Source organism: Physcomitrium patens, chromosome 22 (assembly GCF_059467195.1).
Source record: "Physcomitrium patens ecotype Gransden chromosome 22, ASM5946719v1, whole genome shotgun sequence".
NCBI lineage: Eukaryota > Viridiplantae > Streptophyta > Bryopsida > Funariales > Funariaceae > Physcomitrium > Physcomitrium patens.
The window spans coordinates 9,367,303-9,382,443 of NC_143431.1; the positions used below are offsets into that span (position 1 = coordinate 9,367,303).

At 32.9% G+C, this 15,141-nt stretch overlaps 2 protein-coding genes across 7 annotated transcripts; one reads left to right on the forward strand and one right to left on the reverse strand.

Annotated features, from left to right (window-relative positions):
• The first annotated feature begins 4,609 nt into the window (after window positions 1-4,609).
• Window positions 4,610-8,169, forward strand: LOC112274874 (uncharacterized). 6 transcript variants are annotated; one of them, XM_073530079.2, is made up of 6 exons: window positions 4,610-4,962; window positions 5,844-6,316; window positions 6,458-6,824; window positions 6,978-7,113; window positions 7,272-7,479; window positions 7,561-8,169. In XM_073530079.2, the coding sequence occupies exons 2-6, from the start codon at window positions 5,885-5,887 to the stop codon at window positions 7,963-7,965; spliced, it is 1,548 nt and encodes a 515-aa protein (XP_073386180.1). In that variant the 5' UTR covers window positions 4,610-4,962; window positions 5,844-5,884; the 3' UTR covers window positions 7,966-8,169. The 6 variants fall into 6 exon arrangements, with proteins under 6 accessions (XP_073386180.1, XP_073386181.1, XP_090102395.1 ...); XM_073530080.2 differs by having other exon boundaries at window positions 4,610-4,941; XM_090246269.1 differs by lacking the exon at window positions 4,610-4,962 and adding an exon at window positions 5,016-5,290.
• Window positions 8,170-8,877: 708 nt separating this feature from the next.
• Window positions 8,878-10,662, reverse strand: LOC112274903 (uncharacterized). The gene is made up of 3 exons (XM_073530073.2): window positions 10,440-10,662; window positions 10,113-10,223; window positions 8,878-9,585 (listed from the first exon to the last, which is right to left on the reverse strand). The coding sequence occupies exons 1-3, from the start codon at window positions 10,485-10,487 to the stop codon at window positions 9,385-9,387; spliced, it is 360 nt and encodes a 119-aa protein (XP_073386174.1). The 5' UTR covers window positions 10,488-10,662; the 3' UTR covers window positions 8,878-9,384.
• Window positions 10,663-15,141: the final 4,479 nt, after the last annotated feature.

Below are 15,141 nucleotides of genomic sequence, written 5' to 3' on the forward strand. Positions count from 1 at the left end.
ATTTAAATTTTTGAAAGACACATTGGTTTAAATATGAAAAATTGATTACAATTTCATATCTATATTCAATATTTAAATAATTGTCTTCTATAAATCTGATACAAACTAAGGTCTTTATTAGATATTATGTAATAAAAATTAAAATAATATTAATAGATAATATAAAAAAGAATTAAAACTAATAAATTTTATACAAGATATAATTTTTAAAATTCTAGGTAGAGAATCTACTATCATAAAAACAAAGTTTTAAGAATATAAGACTAAAACGTTTTTCATAAAATCTATTAGAATAGATGATTATAAATTTATATAAATAGATTTTAAAGAAAAATTCTATAGAAGTCTAAAGACCAAAAACATTTTTAAATTCATCTCTCAAAGATTTAATTGTTTATGTTTAGAAGAATGATTTTCCACTAATTATATAATTTGTTTTCTTCTGGTCTGAGATACAAGCGTCTAAATTAAATAAAAAATTATAAGTTTGGTTGTTTTTTTAATATATAGTATTGAATGCAAATCATGCCAAAACCATGATCCAATAGGCTTTGCAACAATTTAACACACATTTAAAGTACTTAGATTTTTTATGATTTTAGTATAAATTATGGTTTTACTTCAAAGCCTCTATCGGATTATAAAATTATCCTCTACAACACTATAATTGAAAATCTAAAATATTATATTAAAATACATATAAAATAAAAAATTATGAAATAAATATTATAGTCTAAAAACATTATTTAGTGTTTCTATTCTATTTTTAATAATACATATAATTTAATTTTTTTGGATTTATTTTATTTTATGATAGTTTGTGATGTTTTAGAATAATTCTGTAAATTTTTATTTAAAGTCACAGATTCTAAAAAATTAACTTGATTTGTGTAAAATACTTACAAGTATTTATTAATTTTCTTTACAAAAAATAATGATACATTCATACAAGACTTTAATTATCAAGTACATCTTTGTCAATATCTATTTTTTATAACAATGATTAATTTATTATGTTATAAGTTGTAGATTGGATTAAGTGGTAACAGAGCTCTTTTTCTACAAGTAAATTCTACAATTATTAGACAATGCATAGATTAATTTTTCCTATTATTATTTTTTAAGGACATCTTAATATTTCTTATATTTTTCAATACTTTATTTACAAGCTCTACTTAAATGAAGATTAGATTTTTACAAAAACAAAAGTAGATTTGGTTGTTTTTTTGTTTTGTTTTGTTTTTTGTTTTTTGTTTTTTTTTTTTTTTTTGTAAATTATAGTTTTGCCTATATTCTTAAAAAAATAAATTAAATTATTTTAAAAAACATTTAACATATTTTATTTTAAAAAATAATATAAATTAGATAAATCTTTTTTTAAGGTTATATTCCTCCATGCATGATAAACAAAAAATAATATGGTTTCTAAAAAAAATCAGAAGTTTAAAACACATTTAGCAATTATAACCATATATACATAGGTAACTTTATAAAAAATACTTTTAAGTAATATCATTAAAAGACAAAAATTGGCCAATTATGACTTTTATGTATATAACCTTGGATTTTTGTACAAAAAGAATTTTACATTATTTAACAAAGTTTTTTAGAAATAATACAAAAGCTTTGGAAATTAATAATGCAGAAGTAGAAATTACATAATTTGTGGATTTAAAAAATTTATACTAAAGAGAAGATCATATTTTAATGATAGAATAGGACTTTTATAAGATAATATTATTTAGAAATCTAACTACTTAGTTTCTATTATATTCAAACAAACTTTTTCTTTGACATAATTTTTTTCTATATATTATTTTTTGGTGTGTAGCATTTTAGAAACAATTGTGCAAAATATTTAGTCTCTATTCAATGAAAATAAAAATCTTTATACCAACGTGAAATAATTTTTAGTGTTATAAAAAATTTATAGTATACAGCATTAAAATGCATATTTTAAAAATTTGACTATATATTTTCATTGGTAGAAGTATTTGTTACAAAAGTCTAAATTATATCTCAGAATAACTATTATCTACCTAATATGTGTCTATTTACTTCTATTTATTTCTATAAATTTATTTTTTTGGATAATATATATAGAAATTATAATAGTATTAATTTATTAATTTTTTTAATTAATGACATAATTATAAATATACAATCTCATTTTTATCAATAATATTTAGATTTTTATAAAGATTTGATGGTACTTTTTATATCCAAAATAATATTTTAATGTGAATTATAAAATGATAAAAATAAAATAAAAACATAAAATCATACAATAGAATGTACATCTTTATATATTTAAAATTTACACAATCTAAGATAATTTCAATAACATTTAGATATCCAATTTTTACAGCAAAGAAATGTTACAACATTATTTTTTAAATTAAAAATAAGCAATCGTGTGTACTCAATGGCAAAAAATTTAGAAAAAAAATATGAGGAAAATAAAGTATTTTTATATTAACATTTTTTGATGAATTGATTTTGAAAAATAAAAATCACAAATACACAAACAAATGACAATTCATTGTTATAGGTTTTTTTTACTTGATATACTTTATAATAACTTAAATACAATTAAACATATATATATATATATATATATATATATATATTTATGCAAATGAAATTGAATAAAACTTCTCCATAAATCATACTGATTTGAATACTTCAATAAAAAGTAACTTGTGTATATCATGATTCCAAAAGATCATAAAAATATATTCCTTATAACTTATAAATCTGAATAATTTTGAATTTTTTTGTAATTATAACCTATTATTAACAAACCACTGGAAAAGTTGAATATTTCATTTTTCATTTAACATCAAATCTTAAGTATTTATGAATTTGCAATCCACTGATTGGAATATTCTCCTGGTCGCTGAAGGAAAAGAAAATCCATAAAATGCTCCCAAACATTCACTTTATTTTTCTACAAAAAAAATTACAGAAAAATCGATTGACTTTAATAGCATCATTTTCATCACTACTCTTTCATCTCTCTATTATTCTGTGGCTTTTTCAATGTTACCTTGAGTCTTATGAGGAGCAGAGGATGTTATTTTTGCTGCACAAAATTATTAAAAGCAACATATAGAAACAGTTATTTCCAAATACTTATTATTGAAAATCTTGAAAGGATAGATGACTGAAACTTAATTATTTAATTTTATTTTTTCAAATTACATAATTGATTGGAACACTGTAATGAATAAAACAAATCATGAGAACAATTCTGTTACATTTAAACAAAACTTTAATAACAAGTGCATTATCACCAACACACACTGATGTTCCAAACCTTTAAGAACTATTTCAAAACAGACGTAAATTTAACAGTTTCATATTTTCTGTTGAATCAAACAGTATGCTACAGCAATTAATTACAGACTGTGCTCAAAAGTATCATTTTATTTAAATGCCCTCTACGATGAAATCAAACAGATCTCATGAAGCGTCATTGATAACCTCCCACTATAAATAACCAATAACAGCCCATTTGTATCAATCACAAATATTAATTCCACCCTGCCATTGATATATTATGGGTTATATCCAATTGTGATGCTAACACGCAGCACAGCAGGATAACCATCCAATTGATAACCCCAACTGTCCAATCCACACCCCAACGTACCCGAAAGGGAACCAAAAGGCTTCCAAGAAGCAAAGCTTAAATAAATAGCCTAGCCCCTCACATTTGATATGCTATAACTCACACTTAAGCAAAAGCCTTTGAAGTTTGTCATAACTGCTACGAAAGCTCTCACTCCATATAATTGTTGTAATCACAGGACTAGGATGCCAGGGCCAGGAGTTCGTTAAGGGGGGCGGTCTTTGTGAGCCCCAAAACTCTCATTCAACTGCCAAAATTTGATGGTCATTGACATCAGGCTTGATACTCTTGTGCTTCAGTTAATGCTATCATTTGATTTGGCATTGGGGCTACAAGGACACAGATGACCACAGAGAGAGAGAAAGAGAGAGAGGGCCCCATCACCACCACTAAAAACAAACACCCAGCTTTAGTCATAGAGGCATTTAGCAGACTGCTTAATTTAATGAAAGATGTGAGCTTGTTTTAATGATCTGAAGGCCCCTCTATCTAGTCTTGTATTCACTGCAATGGTGACATTTCAATGTATCACCATCACCCTCTGCCACCCACTGTATGGGTTGAGATTTATTTATTTTTTGTTTTTGTTTTTGATTTTGATTTGATTTGTTTTTTTTGCTTTTTGTTTTTTTTGTTTTTTTTTTGTTTTTTGCTGCTTTTTCCACCCCCTCCTCACCTTGCAGCATTAGCCTCAAGGTTGCCATGTTTCTGCATGTCTCAGGAACATCCATCAGGTGTGGCACCAAGCCCTAAAACTAGCCAGGATTAGGGTAAGAAGGCCCAGGCTAGACTAGTTTAGACTATATTAGACTAGACTAGATTGTGCCTGCAGGTCTTGCTGGTTCCGCTGTTGGATCGATATGATTCATGGTACCCAGATGACAGATTCGGTGCTTTTTTTCCCCTTAAGATTCTTTTCCCGCGAGGGTACCAGATTTGACCTGTCTGAGAAGATGATGGGACGCGGTTGCTAAAGGCGCCGACTTCGTTAATGATCCCACCCACTCGCCATACATTGCCGAGATCGGCGATGATACTGCGGTGAAGTTAGGTCATGCAGCAGTTAAAGTTGCATCAGAACGCTACGAGCGATTTACACTGTTCCAGACCCGTGGTCTCGAAGGATATACATATAATCAGAAAAACAAACTTGCAAGCATGAAGTCGTTACTGATTCATTCCTGATCCAGACTGTGTATCTGTAGCTGGTTTCTGTTCCATATACCACTGTCTGCTGTCTGCAGGTTGAAGTCAGACGTTCAGGGAAGCAGGAGGTTCAGTGAGCTAGACGGCGGTTAGGGCTGCTGGTAGGCGCCGGTAACATACTGGTCCGTTTCCTGACAACGCTCGTCTCATGCAGATGATCGGTACTAGTTGCGATGCTAATGGATCTCAAATCAGCATGCACACAGGCGCTGCAGCTTGATTGCATTGATATTGAACCGAAGAACTGGGTTTTAGGGTGGGGTACCGATATTATTGCGCACAAGCCACTGTGAGTGTGATGGGTCGAGTGGTGCCGTGGGCGAATGAGTGGAGCTGGGCTGAGTTTGGGTTCAGTTTGCGTGCAGGGCTCGATATGCCTTTGTCAGCTATCTTCTTGTAGTTTAGTCTCTGACGAGACGATATGGTAATTAGAGGTGTAGGAGTGGCCAGGTGAGGTGATTATGTGATGGTGGGTGTAGTGGTTGGTGTTGTAAGATTGTACGTTGACCCTTGCAGGGTGGAGGTCAATTGTCATCTCCGCGGCTGGTGTTGCGGACTTAGGTCCTAACCTCTGCCACTTGCTCGTCGCCGCTGACACTGCCGGTGAAACACTTGTTGTGAGTCACTCTGTGGGACGCGGCTAATTAGAGGTTTCTCAAGTAGCTCGATTGTAGAGTGACGTTGACGACAATGGGAAACCCAAGCAGCAGTGCAGCTTTTCATTCACTCGTCTTTAACATGCTGTGAATCCTTCAGTATTGTGAATTGGTTTTTCTACGTACTGATGAATGTCTTCGCCGTGGTTGCTGCATTGCCATGTGAACCCTTTTTTGAGATTTCTGTTTCTTCAACATTAAATGATGCTCCATGAGAATTCTGCGAGTTTCTAATGATGCAATGCACTACGCAAACTGGAAGTGGCACAGCGGTTGATGTGCCGCTATGATGTTTTCTTTTTGCTAGTTTGGCATTTAAGTTCTCACTCTACCCTACGCCGTTGCAGGTGATTGAATTGCACCCGTGGCATTCGCCCAACGCCAAGTCATGGCACCTGTAGTTGTCTCCGGCGATGATAACACTAGGGTGTTGGGTCCATCAGAATATAATTGGACAAAGGCCACAGCTCTGGGTACAGGCATCGCTGTCGTGGCTGTTGCGTTGCGGCGGTTGGTGAAGTCGCACCAGGTCGCTCTAGCATGTCAAGAGGTCATGGACCAGCATGCGACATTGAGGGCTCAAGTAGTGGAGACCCCGAAAGGCAAGCTTGCATTTCATATCAAGGGTAACTCTATTGCTCCCAATGTTGAGATTTATCCATGGCCCCAGACCAGCGAAAGCTACAGTGTGGGGGATATAACCGTCGATGGAGATGACGATGGCCTCGCTGCCGCTGTCAACAAAGTGGTTCGTGATGAGCTTAACACTCCCTTCGTAATCCCCGAAGACAGCCCCAGTCCTCCTCTGAACCTATTCCAGGTGTGGATTCCATGTCTGCTGAAAGTGGTCGATATTCCAAATTTCAGTAGGTGCTCTTTGCGATTTTCCATGAAAGCATTGTTTGTTGACGAGGCTGATGGTGTTTGGTGCTGACATTATGCTTTCGTCTGCTCTTGGCAGGTTCACATGTACACTGAGTCATTTCAATCACAGACCATCATTGTCTTGCGTTTCCATAGCGGCGGCCTCGACAGGCCGTCTGCTTCCGTAGCCTTGGATCAATTTCTTACCGCATTGAACTCCATTGTGGATGGTCAACCCGTAAGTCTCCCACACAACCCTGGGAAGGATGCCATCTTGCCGACGATTGAGGAACTAGTTCCGAAGGGCAAATCCTCTAAAAACTTCTTCCAGAAAGGCTTCGACACCGTGGGATATGCATTGAGCGCCAACAGATACTCTCTTTTACCTTTTCACCCAAATTTTGCCGAACACAGGAAGGAGAAATTCAAGTCCGATGTGTTGACATACAGCCTGGGCAAAGCAGGTATATTATACACAATTAGAATTAAAAGCTCACAATGCTTGACCTCTCTTTCTTTGCCTTGATACGTGCTGATCGTATTTGTACCAGCTTTTGTGTATGCAGGCCACGAGTGTATTCATTCATGACGACTGTTGTAAGCTGCCTTTTGTGCAGGAACCGCAAGCCTTCTCGCTGCATGCAAGAAGGAGAACACGACCTTGGCAGCAGCATTGGGCACAGCGTTCTTGAAGACTGCGGCTGGCGTGAAGGAGCTCAAGGACAGAAAGAAGGATGAGTTCAGCTTCACGAGGTGCTTGGCTCAGAACCTCGGCTCCTATACCATCCTCTTTCATTTTTAAACTACTTCTCCCCACATACGAAGTATCTTAAATATCGTATCGCTATCCAGTGTAAGAAAAAATCTGACTCAAGCTTGTCAATGGCGACTGGATCCCTGTTCTATGGTAGCTTGGTGGACTGCCGCAGATTTTTCGAGCCAAGTCTAGCGGTCGACGCTATGGGGAATTTCGTTGCTGGTGTTCCTCAAGGCCAACAGGCAAAGGAAGGCTGCTCCTTCTGGGACCTGGCCCGTACCGTGTCGGCCTTAACGGCGAAGGAGCTATCCAAAAGCAAACATTTATCAGAGATCCCAGTTCCGAACATGCTCTTCTCACAGGTACTGCGAGACTTCCAACGGCACCAGGCATCGCAAAGATGTTTTCTCTGCTCCTTTGTTAGTCAAATCGAGTAACTTCAGTTGTTTCGCTACGCAGGTCCTGAAACATCCCAACGTGACGCCCCAATCCTCAATGCGAACATCGCTCTTCTCTTTGTTCGTGGACGAAGCGCCGAAGCTGCAGTGGAGAGGGTATCAGAATCTGCAGGTGGGTGTTGTGGCGGGGCCGTTCCCATCCATGCACGGCGTCGGCCCTTGCTTCGCCATCAGCGAGACGTTGCGCGAGGGGAACGACCTCTCCATCTCTTTCATTTACGCTCAACCTGTGTTCACTCGATCGCAAATGTCGGCTTATTGCGCCGCCGCTGTCGAGCTCTTGAGTCAGGTTTCCCTGGATTGCTGATCACGAGACTTGTCGGTGAGGATTTGAGCAGCTCTCGGTGGAGTCGGTGTCGGTATCTGTGTCGTGTTCTAAGTCTACGATAACTAGCTCCCTGGTTTATGTAGATACGGATGGCTGGGTGCCAAGTCTACGATAAGTTCTGTAATGTAAATAGATGAGGAGGGGTTTGGACCAAATCTATAAGTAAAAGAAAAAGATTATTAGATAGAAAAGAGAAGAGGTGTAATTTGTTGACGTTTATTGTCTTCACGTGAAATGAAAATGATCGAAACCAAACTTTCCTCCTTTGTCTCGGCGCGAAATAATTATTTATTGAGGTTTTAGTTTTATTAATGTTTTAAATGGAGTTGATGTTTCTCTAGGATATCTAGTCTACTTTTTTATCAATGACTTCATCAATAAAAAAAATCAACTGCAATCTCTACATTATGTCTCTCATGCTTTTAATATAGGCCCCCCATTGGATATCAATGTATGGCTATTGCCCTACAGAAATTGTAAGTCATATGATTTGTAAATTGAAGACAATATGCAGATTTGGTTTGACAAGCTGTTAAAACACTCTGTTACCTTAAACAGCAGAGGGCATGTTCATTCAATTTGCGTAGGTTTACATCATCACGAGTTTAATTGACTGCGTTGCAAATACCCACCTCTCCCGGCTTGTTTTTTTTTTTTGAATTGAACATTATGTACTGAAAATTGAATCTCTAATTATGATACCATGTGTCAAACCCTTCTTGTTCGCGGATAATTTTTAATGCATCCTAAATTACTACATTTATCAACTAGGGGTAGCGGATCCTGTGGCAATATGATCTGATTAGGTTATGCTAAATGACAATATTTTTCAAGTGTGACTACATACTTTTACTATTTGTATCAGTACATAATTCAATCTTTCGACAAACAATATGATTATGCTAAAATAATTATAATAGTGATAACAGTAAATGCATTTAAATAAATACTATGAAAAACATGCGCTCTTGATGCACATTCATAATGTATTCTAAATTTATTATGGCTTAATGAAAAATAATATAATATAACCACACTGGTGGTCCAGTCATCAATTTCAGGAAGGGATAGTTTTAACATTCAGATCATTCTAAACTCATTTTAAAATATGTTCTTCAGAAAAGAGGATTCTATGTATAAGTCGATTGTTATTTAGCTCCTTGTGTTTGGAAACATTGAGATGCATGAAACCTACTTGCAAGGCTTCTGCCATTCTGCAACTTGACGAAGAGATTGTAAGCTCAGCACAGCTTTTCGGTGTGGCAGTCTTTCAATTGAAAGATGTGTGTGTGTAAAGACTTTTTCTACATAGAAATGCTGCTTCCCATTCACCTCAAGCCAAATCTTCTCAGTCTCAGGATCGACTACTGGCGGTATTTCTCGTCTTATTGCTAGTGGGTTACACTTCGTTTTTGTTCAGGATATCCATCGCTATGTTGAATGTTGCACAATCCAGCGGTTTCAGCATGTCCATTGAAGTTCTACTTACCTTTCTTCGGTGGAGGTTTACTTCGCTTAACCTCTTTCTTCTCTTTGCTCGTGGTGGAGTCAGCAGATCCTTTCGACTTCTCTGAATCTGTTGCTTTTGCATCCTTACGAGGAGTGGGTTGCTTCGCCTTGTTCTTGTTGGATTTGTCAGAGCTACCCTCGCTCTCCGGTTTGGCTTTCTCGGGTGGTGTGACCTACACTCGGCCATTCATGTGCTATTTCTACAAATTAGTCTTTGATGCCACTCTGAGATGCAGGATATGGCACATTTCAACACCAGTGGTTTTGCAATTTTTTTAAAAAACTGAGCCTCATGTCAATGCAGGTCTGCTGAGTAGAATATTGCTCCCTACTTCAACATCACATCTATCTGCATCGTATCAGCAACAGAACCCCCCACCGACATTCTCTCGATCTACTATCATTTCTCAAGTGATGACGATTCACAATATTCGTTCTGATAAAATAGGAAAACCATCCTCTCAGTAGCAAAACTGTGGTTCTCTCACTAGGCTTCAAGGAAACCAATCAACTGATCAGAATAGGTGTAAATTTCAAGCACATATCCGCACATCGGAGAGTCTGACAAAAGCATGTGACAACCAAAACCATCAGATGTGACCGAAGAGGAATTTCAACGACCCAAGCAGGGAATTGCAACTTCACTCAATTCAGGATCGGATTCTCATCGACCCACATGAAAAAATGGCAAAGCAATTACTTTAGGTTTTTTCTGAGCAAACCACCGTCGGAGTATGCTCTGGGCTGGTCCCGCTGGCAGCGCAGGAATTGCGAGCCGAAGACGCGAATCAGGCATAAAGATCCGTGCCATCTGCATCATTAAGCGGAACATGGCATCACAAACCTGCACGTCTTCCTGTGGATGTGCACGACAATCCCCTAGCCTGTTGCGAACATATAGGAAGACAACCCTCACAAGCACATTAAAACGCATGCAGCAAATGCCATATCCTCCTGCGACAATGCCGAACATCCCCCTGACAGAATTGTCGCTCGAGCATCACACAAGCATTTGCCGAAACAGTACCTGGGAAGCGCCGCTGATCCGATCCAACATTCCCCGCACGGTGCCCATGGCTTCTTTCCCCAATTTCCAACCCCAACAATGGCATCCCGTGATCAACCATGTCCGTTTTTTCAATACGAAACGTTCACCGACAAGGTGTGCATTCGTACGGAATTCACCGACACATGCTCGTGCGTAACCGTCGCCGGTTGCTGCTGGCCACCGACACGTACCAGCCCTAAAAAGCACTCTTTTCCTTCATGGAGTAGGTTATTTCAATCCTCTTGTTGTTCCAAACGTGTGAAATGATCTGGAAATTCTACTTTTTTGTAAGTGGATTAAGTCAAGTTTAAATTTTTTAACTCATCTACATTGGAATGGTAACCTATACAATGAGTTATGAAAAAATAACACTTGCTTCAAAACAATACATTTAAAGAAGGATCCAAAGTAATAAAAGATTTAGAATGTTACATTACAATTAGTTCTAACAGATTGGGGTGTTTATTGTTATCTAAAATTAAATCCCAATACTTTCTAAAATAATCTCTAAAATTAAACCATGCCAATTAACTTTTGATTCTTAGGTTTTTCTTTCAAAATATTTGGATTATTGTGCATCAATTGCATCTAAGTTTAAATATAGTAGGTGTCATACACATACAATAGAAGAAGATTCTAGAAGGTTCTTGATGGTTCGTAATAATTTTAAGAAGTCCCTAATAGATTCTAATATATTCTAAGAAGCTTCTAAAAGGCCTTAGAAGATTCTAAAGATCTTAGATAGTTGTAGAAAGTTCTTGGAGGCTTACTTCACTTCAAAACATCAAAGAAACTTTTGAAGGAGGTTCCTTATACCTAATATATATAGAAGTCAAGGTTGAGGGGATCTTCAATCTCAACAATACAATCCTTGTGACTAAGCTTGAACTTTTTGATCTTATTCTTGTGCCTTATTGTAACTCCTTATTTGTGATATAAAAGAAATATCTTTTGTTTCATTTCTTTGAACTCTTTGAATCTTGTCTAATCAAAGTGGTGTATCCATAATAGTACATTAAACTTGATCTTTTTGGATAAGAGCAGATTATCCATCTTCTTGAAAGTACTATAGTGCCTTAGAAGTTTCAGATTATGCTTTTCTAGACTAATGTTGTTCTTCATTTCTTCTATCTATTTCTTCTTATTTTATTTTTATAGCATGATATGAAGAATTCAATAAAATAAATTCTAAAGAAGCCAAATTAAATTTGATTATAAATACTCTTGAAGCATTGAAAGTCAAGACAAAAACCTTATCTAAGCAAAATAAAGTACTTTATATGACCATTCATATTGTTTAAAGAATAGAAATATCTTAGCCACTATTACAAGTCACCTTAGAAATTCCATCAATAAAGTCTACTTCATGTATGTATTTAAAATAATATATGTATTTAAAATAATAATTTAATATCAATAATAAAAGAACTAAGAATTAACCTTTGAGAGAAATTTAATAGAACTTGTTTAAAGTTTTGTAGCTTCATAATTCAAGTACAACTTATAACTTTGCTCCATCCTTAGAGGTATTCTTCAAAAGTATTTTGTATTGGTCTAGGTCGAACTTTGCTTTCATGTCAAGCTTTGTCTTTATTTGTTCTATTATTCAAGAAGAATTCTTCCATAATGTATAAATTTGAGACATTTTTGGGAATATTTGAAGAAGCTTTTTATCAATATAATAAGATTTGTTTTGCAACAACCTAAATTTAAAACTTTTTAAAAGAACATGTTTTACATTGCTTTGTATCTTCAATTTTTGGCTATTAATATGTGATATAAATTGAGAAGAAGATTTAGCAATAAGTTAATTTTACTAGAAATAGAAGACAATGTGAAGGACCTATTGTTGTCTATGTTTGATCCTTAATCACTCAATAAAGCCATCAATCAAGTTGTGAAGTACAATAATCAACTTTTTTAATGCCAATAAGTTGAATGTCTATTATATGTGCTAAAATTTTATTCAAAATATTCTACATTCTTTAATTCTAACAAACATTAGAAAATAGAAGATATCTAGATTGATGAAATTTATTTCAAACTTCTTTGTAAATAAGAAAAGAAGCATAGAAGAAAATAAGGCTTGCATTTATATTATATAAAGTATGGCAGAAGGTAGATAATTGCCACAAAAATCATTGTCATACATATTAGTTGAGAAGTATAATTACATTATTAAATGCTTTTCAAGAAAATTAAGATATCTAACCACAATAGGAATTATTTGACTAGATTCTACTACTCCACAAATAATAAAAAGTCATATATTATCATCTAATTTTTTTTTTATTGTTTTACCATATTAATATGTTTTGATATTCAAAAATTCAAAACTCTTGCTTTAATAGATTCTAAAGTCTCTACTTGATCTATTGATTTGAAATATTTAAAAATTCATATAATTCTTATAATTAACAAATCAAGGTTGTATATGTAGAGGCCATAAGTATTTGATTCTTATACTTAAGAGATGTTATTCATGAAATCAATCCATTAGAAATAATATCAAAGAATTATTGTGGTTAAGTTATATTTAATATCATTAGATCTCCATCTGATTCTATTATTTAAAGATTTTTTTTGATAGAAAGACATAATTGTTATATAGATTGGATATCTTGTAAAATAGGATTTTTTAAAAAACCACAATCTATTATCACTAAACTTGATAGAAAATTCCATATACCTTTGAGATCTAAAATCATAAAGTCTTATTTTTATTGGAACCAAAGTTTTTATAAGAGAAATCAATATATATATATATATATATATATATATATTATTTATCCAATTCCAACATATAAAGTGGAAAATATTCCTAGAACCCTTCTGAAAGAATTGTGAAGAATTTCATGATAAATTTAAGAAGAAGAATGCAAACACCTTGTAAGAATATTGTCTATATGACTTTACTATTGATCTTTAAGATGGCATTCAACTACCTTTTGGTCCAATTTATAACTTGTTATGAAACAAGTTTACAGCATTAAAGGAGAATATTAATGAAAATTTAACAAAGAATTTTATTCAATATTTCAAATCTCCTATTAATGTATTTGTATTTTTTGTACAAAAAAAATATGGATCTTTGTGATTATGTATTAATTATTGAAGTATCAATATAATAAGGATAAAAAATATTATCCTTTATTATTGATATTTAAGATTTTTAAAAAATTGAATCAAACTAAAATCTATATCAAAATAAATCTCACAAGAGCCTATAATCTAGTATGTATGTATATATATATATATATATATATATATATAAAGAAAAATAGAAGAGTAATTTTTTTATAAGCTATGGTCACTTCAAGTACAATGTCATGTATTTTGGCCTTATAAATGTACCAACTATTTTCCAATATTTGATAAAAAACATATTTTAAGAATTACTTAATGGCTTTATATGTTATTTGAATAACATTTTGATTTATTTTAAGATTCTAGAAGAGCATAAACAACATATCCATCTTATCTAAAAAAAATTATAAGATAGTGGATTACATGCCAAATTAAAAAAATACATGTTTTGTGAATTTCAAGTAGATTAACTTAGCTATATAATATTAAATAAAGATTTAATGATGGATCCAAAGAAGATTAAGATTATTAAGAACTAAGCAACTATAAAATTAATAAATAATATTTAATACTTTTTTAGATTTTTAAACTTCTATAGAATCTTTATCAATAATTATTTTCAAACATATATTCTACTTATATAATTGATATATAAAGATAAGCTCAAATGAAGATCTTAAGCTGAGAAAGTCTTTGAATGCTTAAAGGCAATATTCACCACAATTCTTGTTTTGATTCATCCACTCTTTTTTAAGTCATTTTTCATAAAAACTAAATATTTAGAAGCTCCAACCATAAAAATAATATAAAGTAAGAAGAAACTATGACATTTATTAGATTTATAAAATTTTTATTGATATATTTATAATTACAAAGTTATCAATTTTTATCTTAGTTTATATAATTATCACATATATTACTATTAATATTATTATTTAAAATTTTAATAGATATTATTTATAATTTTTTATACTACTTTTTAATTTTTTTATAAAAATATTTTCTTAAGATAGAAAAAATAAAAACAATCTAGAGAATCACACTATTTATACTACATAGGAATAAAGTTCATTCTACTTCATCTTTTAGCGGCTTCTAAACTAATTTTTTTAAACATAAAAGGAAATCCAAATAAATCTTTTCAATTTCTACCAATCTTTAAAAGTTACAACTTCTTGTCTTCTTATCCAAGGATAAAGACCATGTAATTAATTACATACACTATATTATTACCTTACTTTAAAACACTATCATCATTCTATTGTTCCATTAAAACTTTATTCCATGGTTCTTATGTATAAATTGAAAACATTTAGTTGATACCATTTTGTTAAGTAATATTAATATTTAGAGTAAGACAAGATTATAATAATGTTGTTGTATAGTAACATAGCCATTAGGTGAAAGAGGAAGAAAAGTATTTTATTATAGAAGAGCCTAATTAAAAATATATAGTAAAACAATATAGATAAATAATAGACATGTAATAAAATCTAGTAGTATTAGAATTTCTTTTTATGCAAATGGATTCTATTTTCTTTGTAGAACCATAAATAAGACAAAACAAGGTAGATTAGAAAAATAAAGGATATAG

Coding starts and splice junctions, on each gene's coding strand:
- LOC112274874 (XM_073530079.2), top strand. CDS start 5,885: ATGGCACCTGTAGTTGTCTCCGGCGATGATAACACTAGGGTGTTGGGT. Junction 7,114..7,271: donor GATGAGTTCAGCTTCACGAG/GTGCTTGGCTCA, acceptor GTTCTATGGTAG/CTTGGTGGACTGCCGCAGAT. Junction 7,480..7,560: donor CGAACATGCTCTTCTCACAG/GTACTGCGAGAC, acceptor GAGTAACTTCAG/TTGTTTCGCTACGCAGGTCC.
- LOC112274903 (XM_073530073.2), bottom strand. CDS start 10,487: ATGGGCACCGTGCGGGGAATGTTGGATCGGATCAGCGGCGCTTCCCAG. Junction 10,224..10,439: donor GGATCAGCGGCGCTTCCCAG/GTACTGTTTCGG, acceptor TTAATGATGCAG/ATGGCACGGATCTTTATGCC. Junction 9,586..10,112: donor TTGCTCAGAAAAAACCTAAA/GTAATTGCTTTG, acceptor GGCCGAGTGTAG/GTCACACCACCCGAGAAAGC.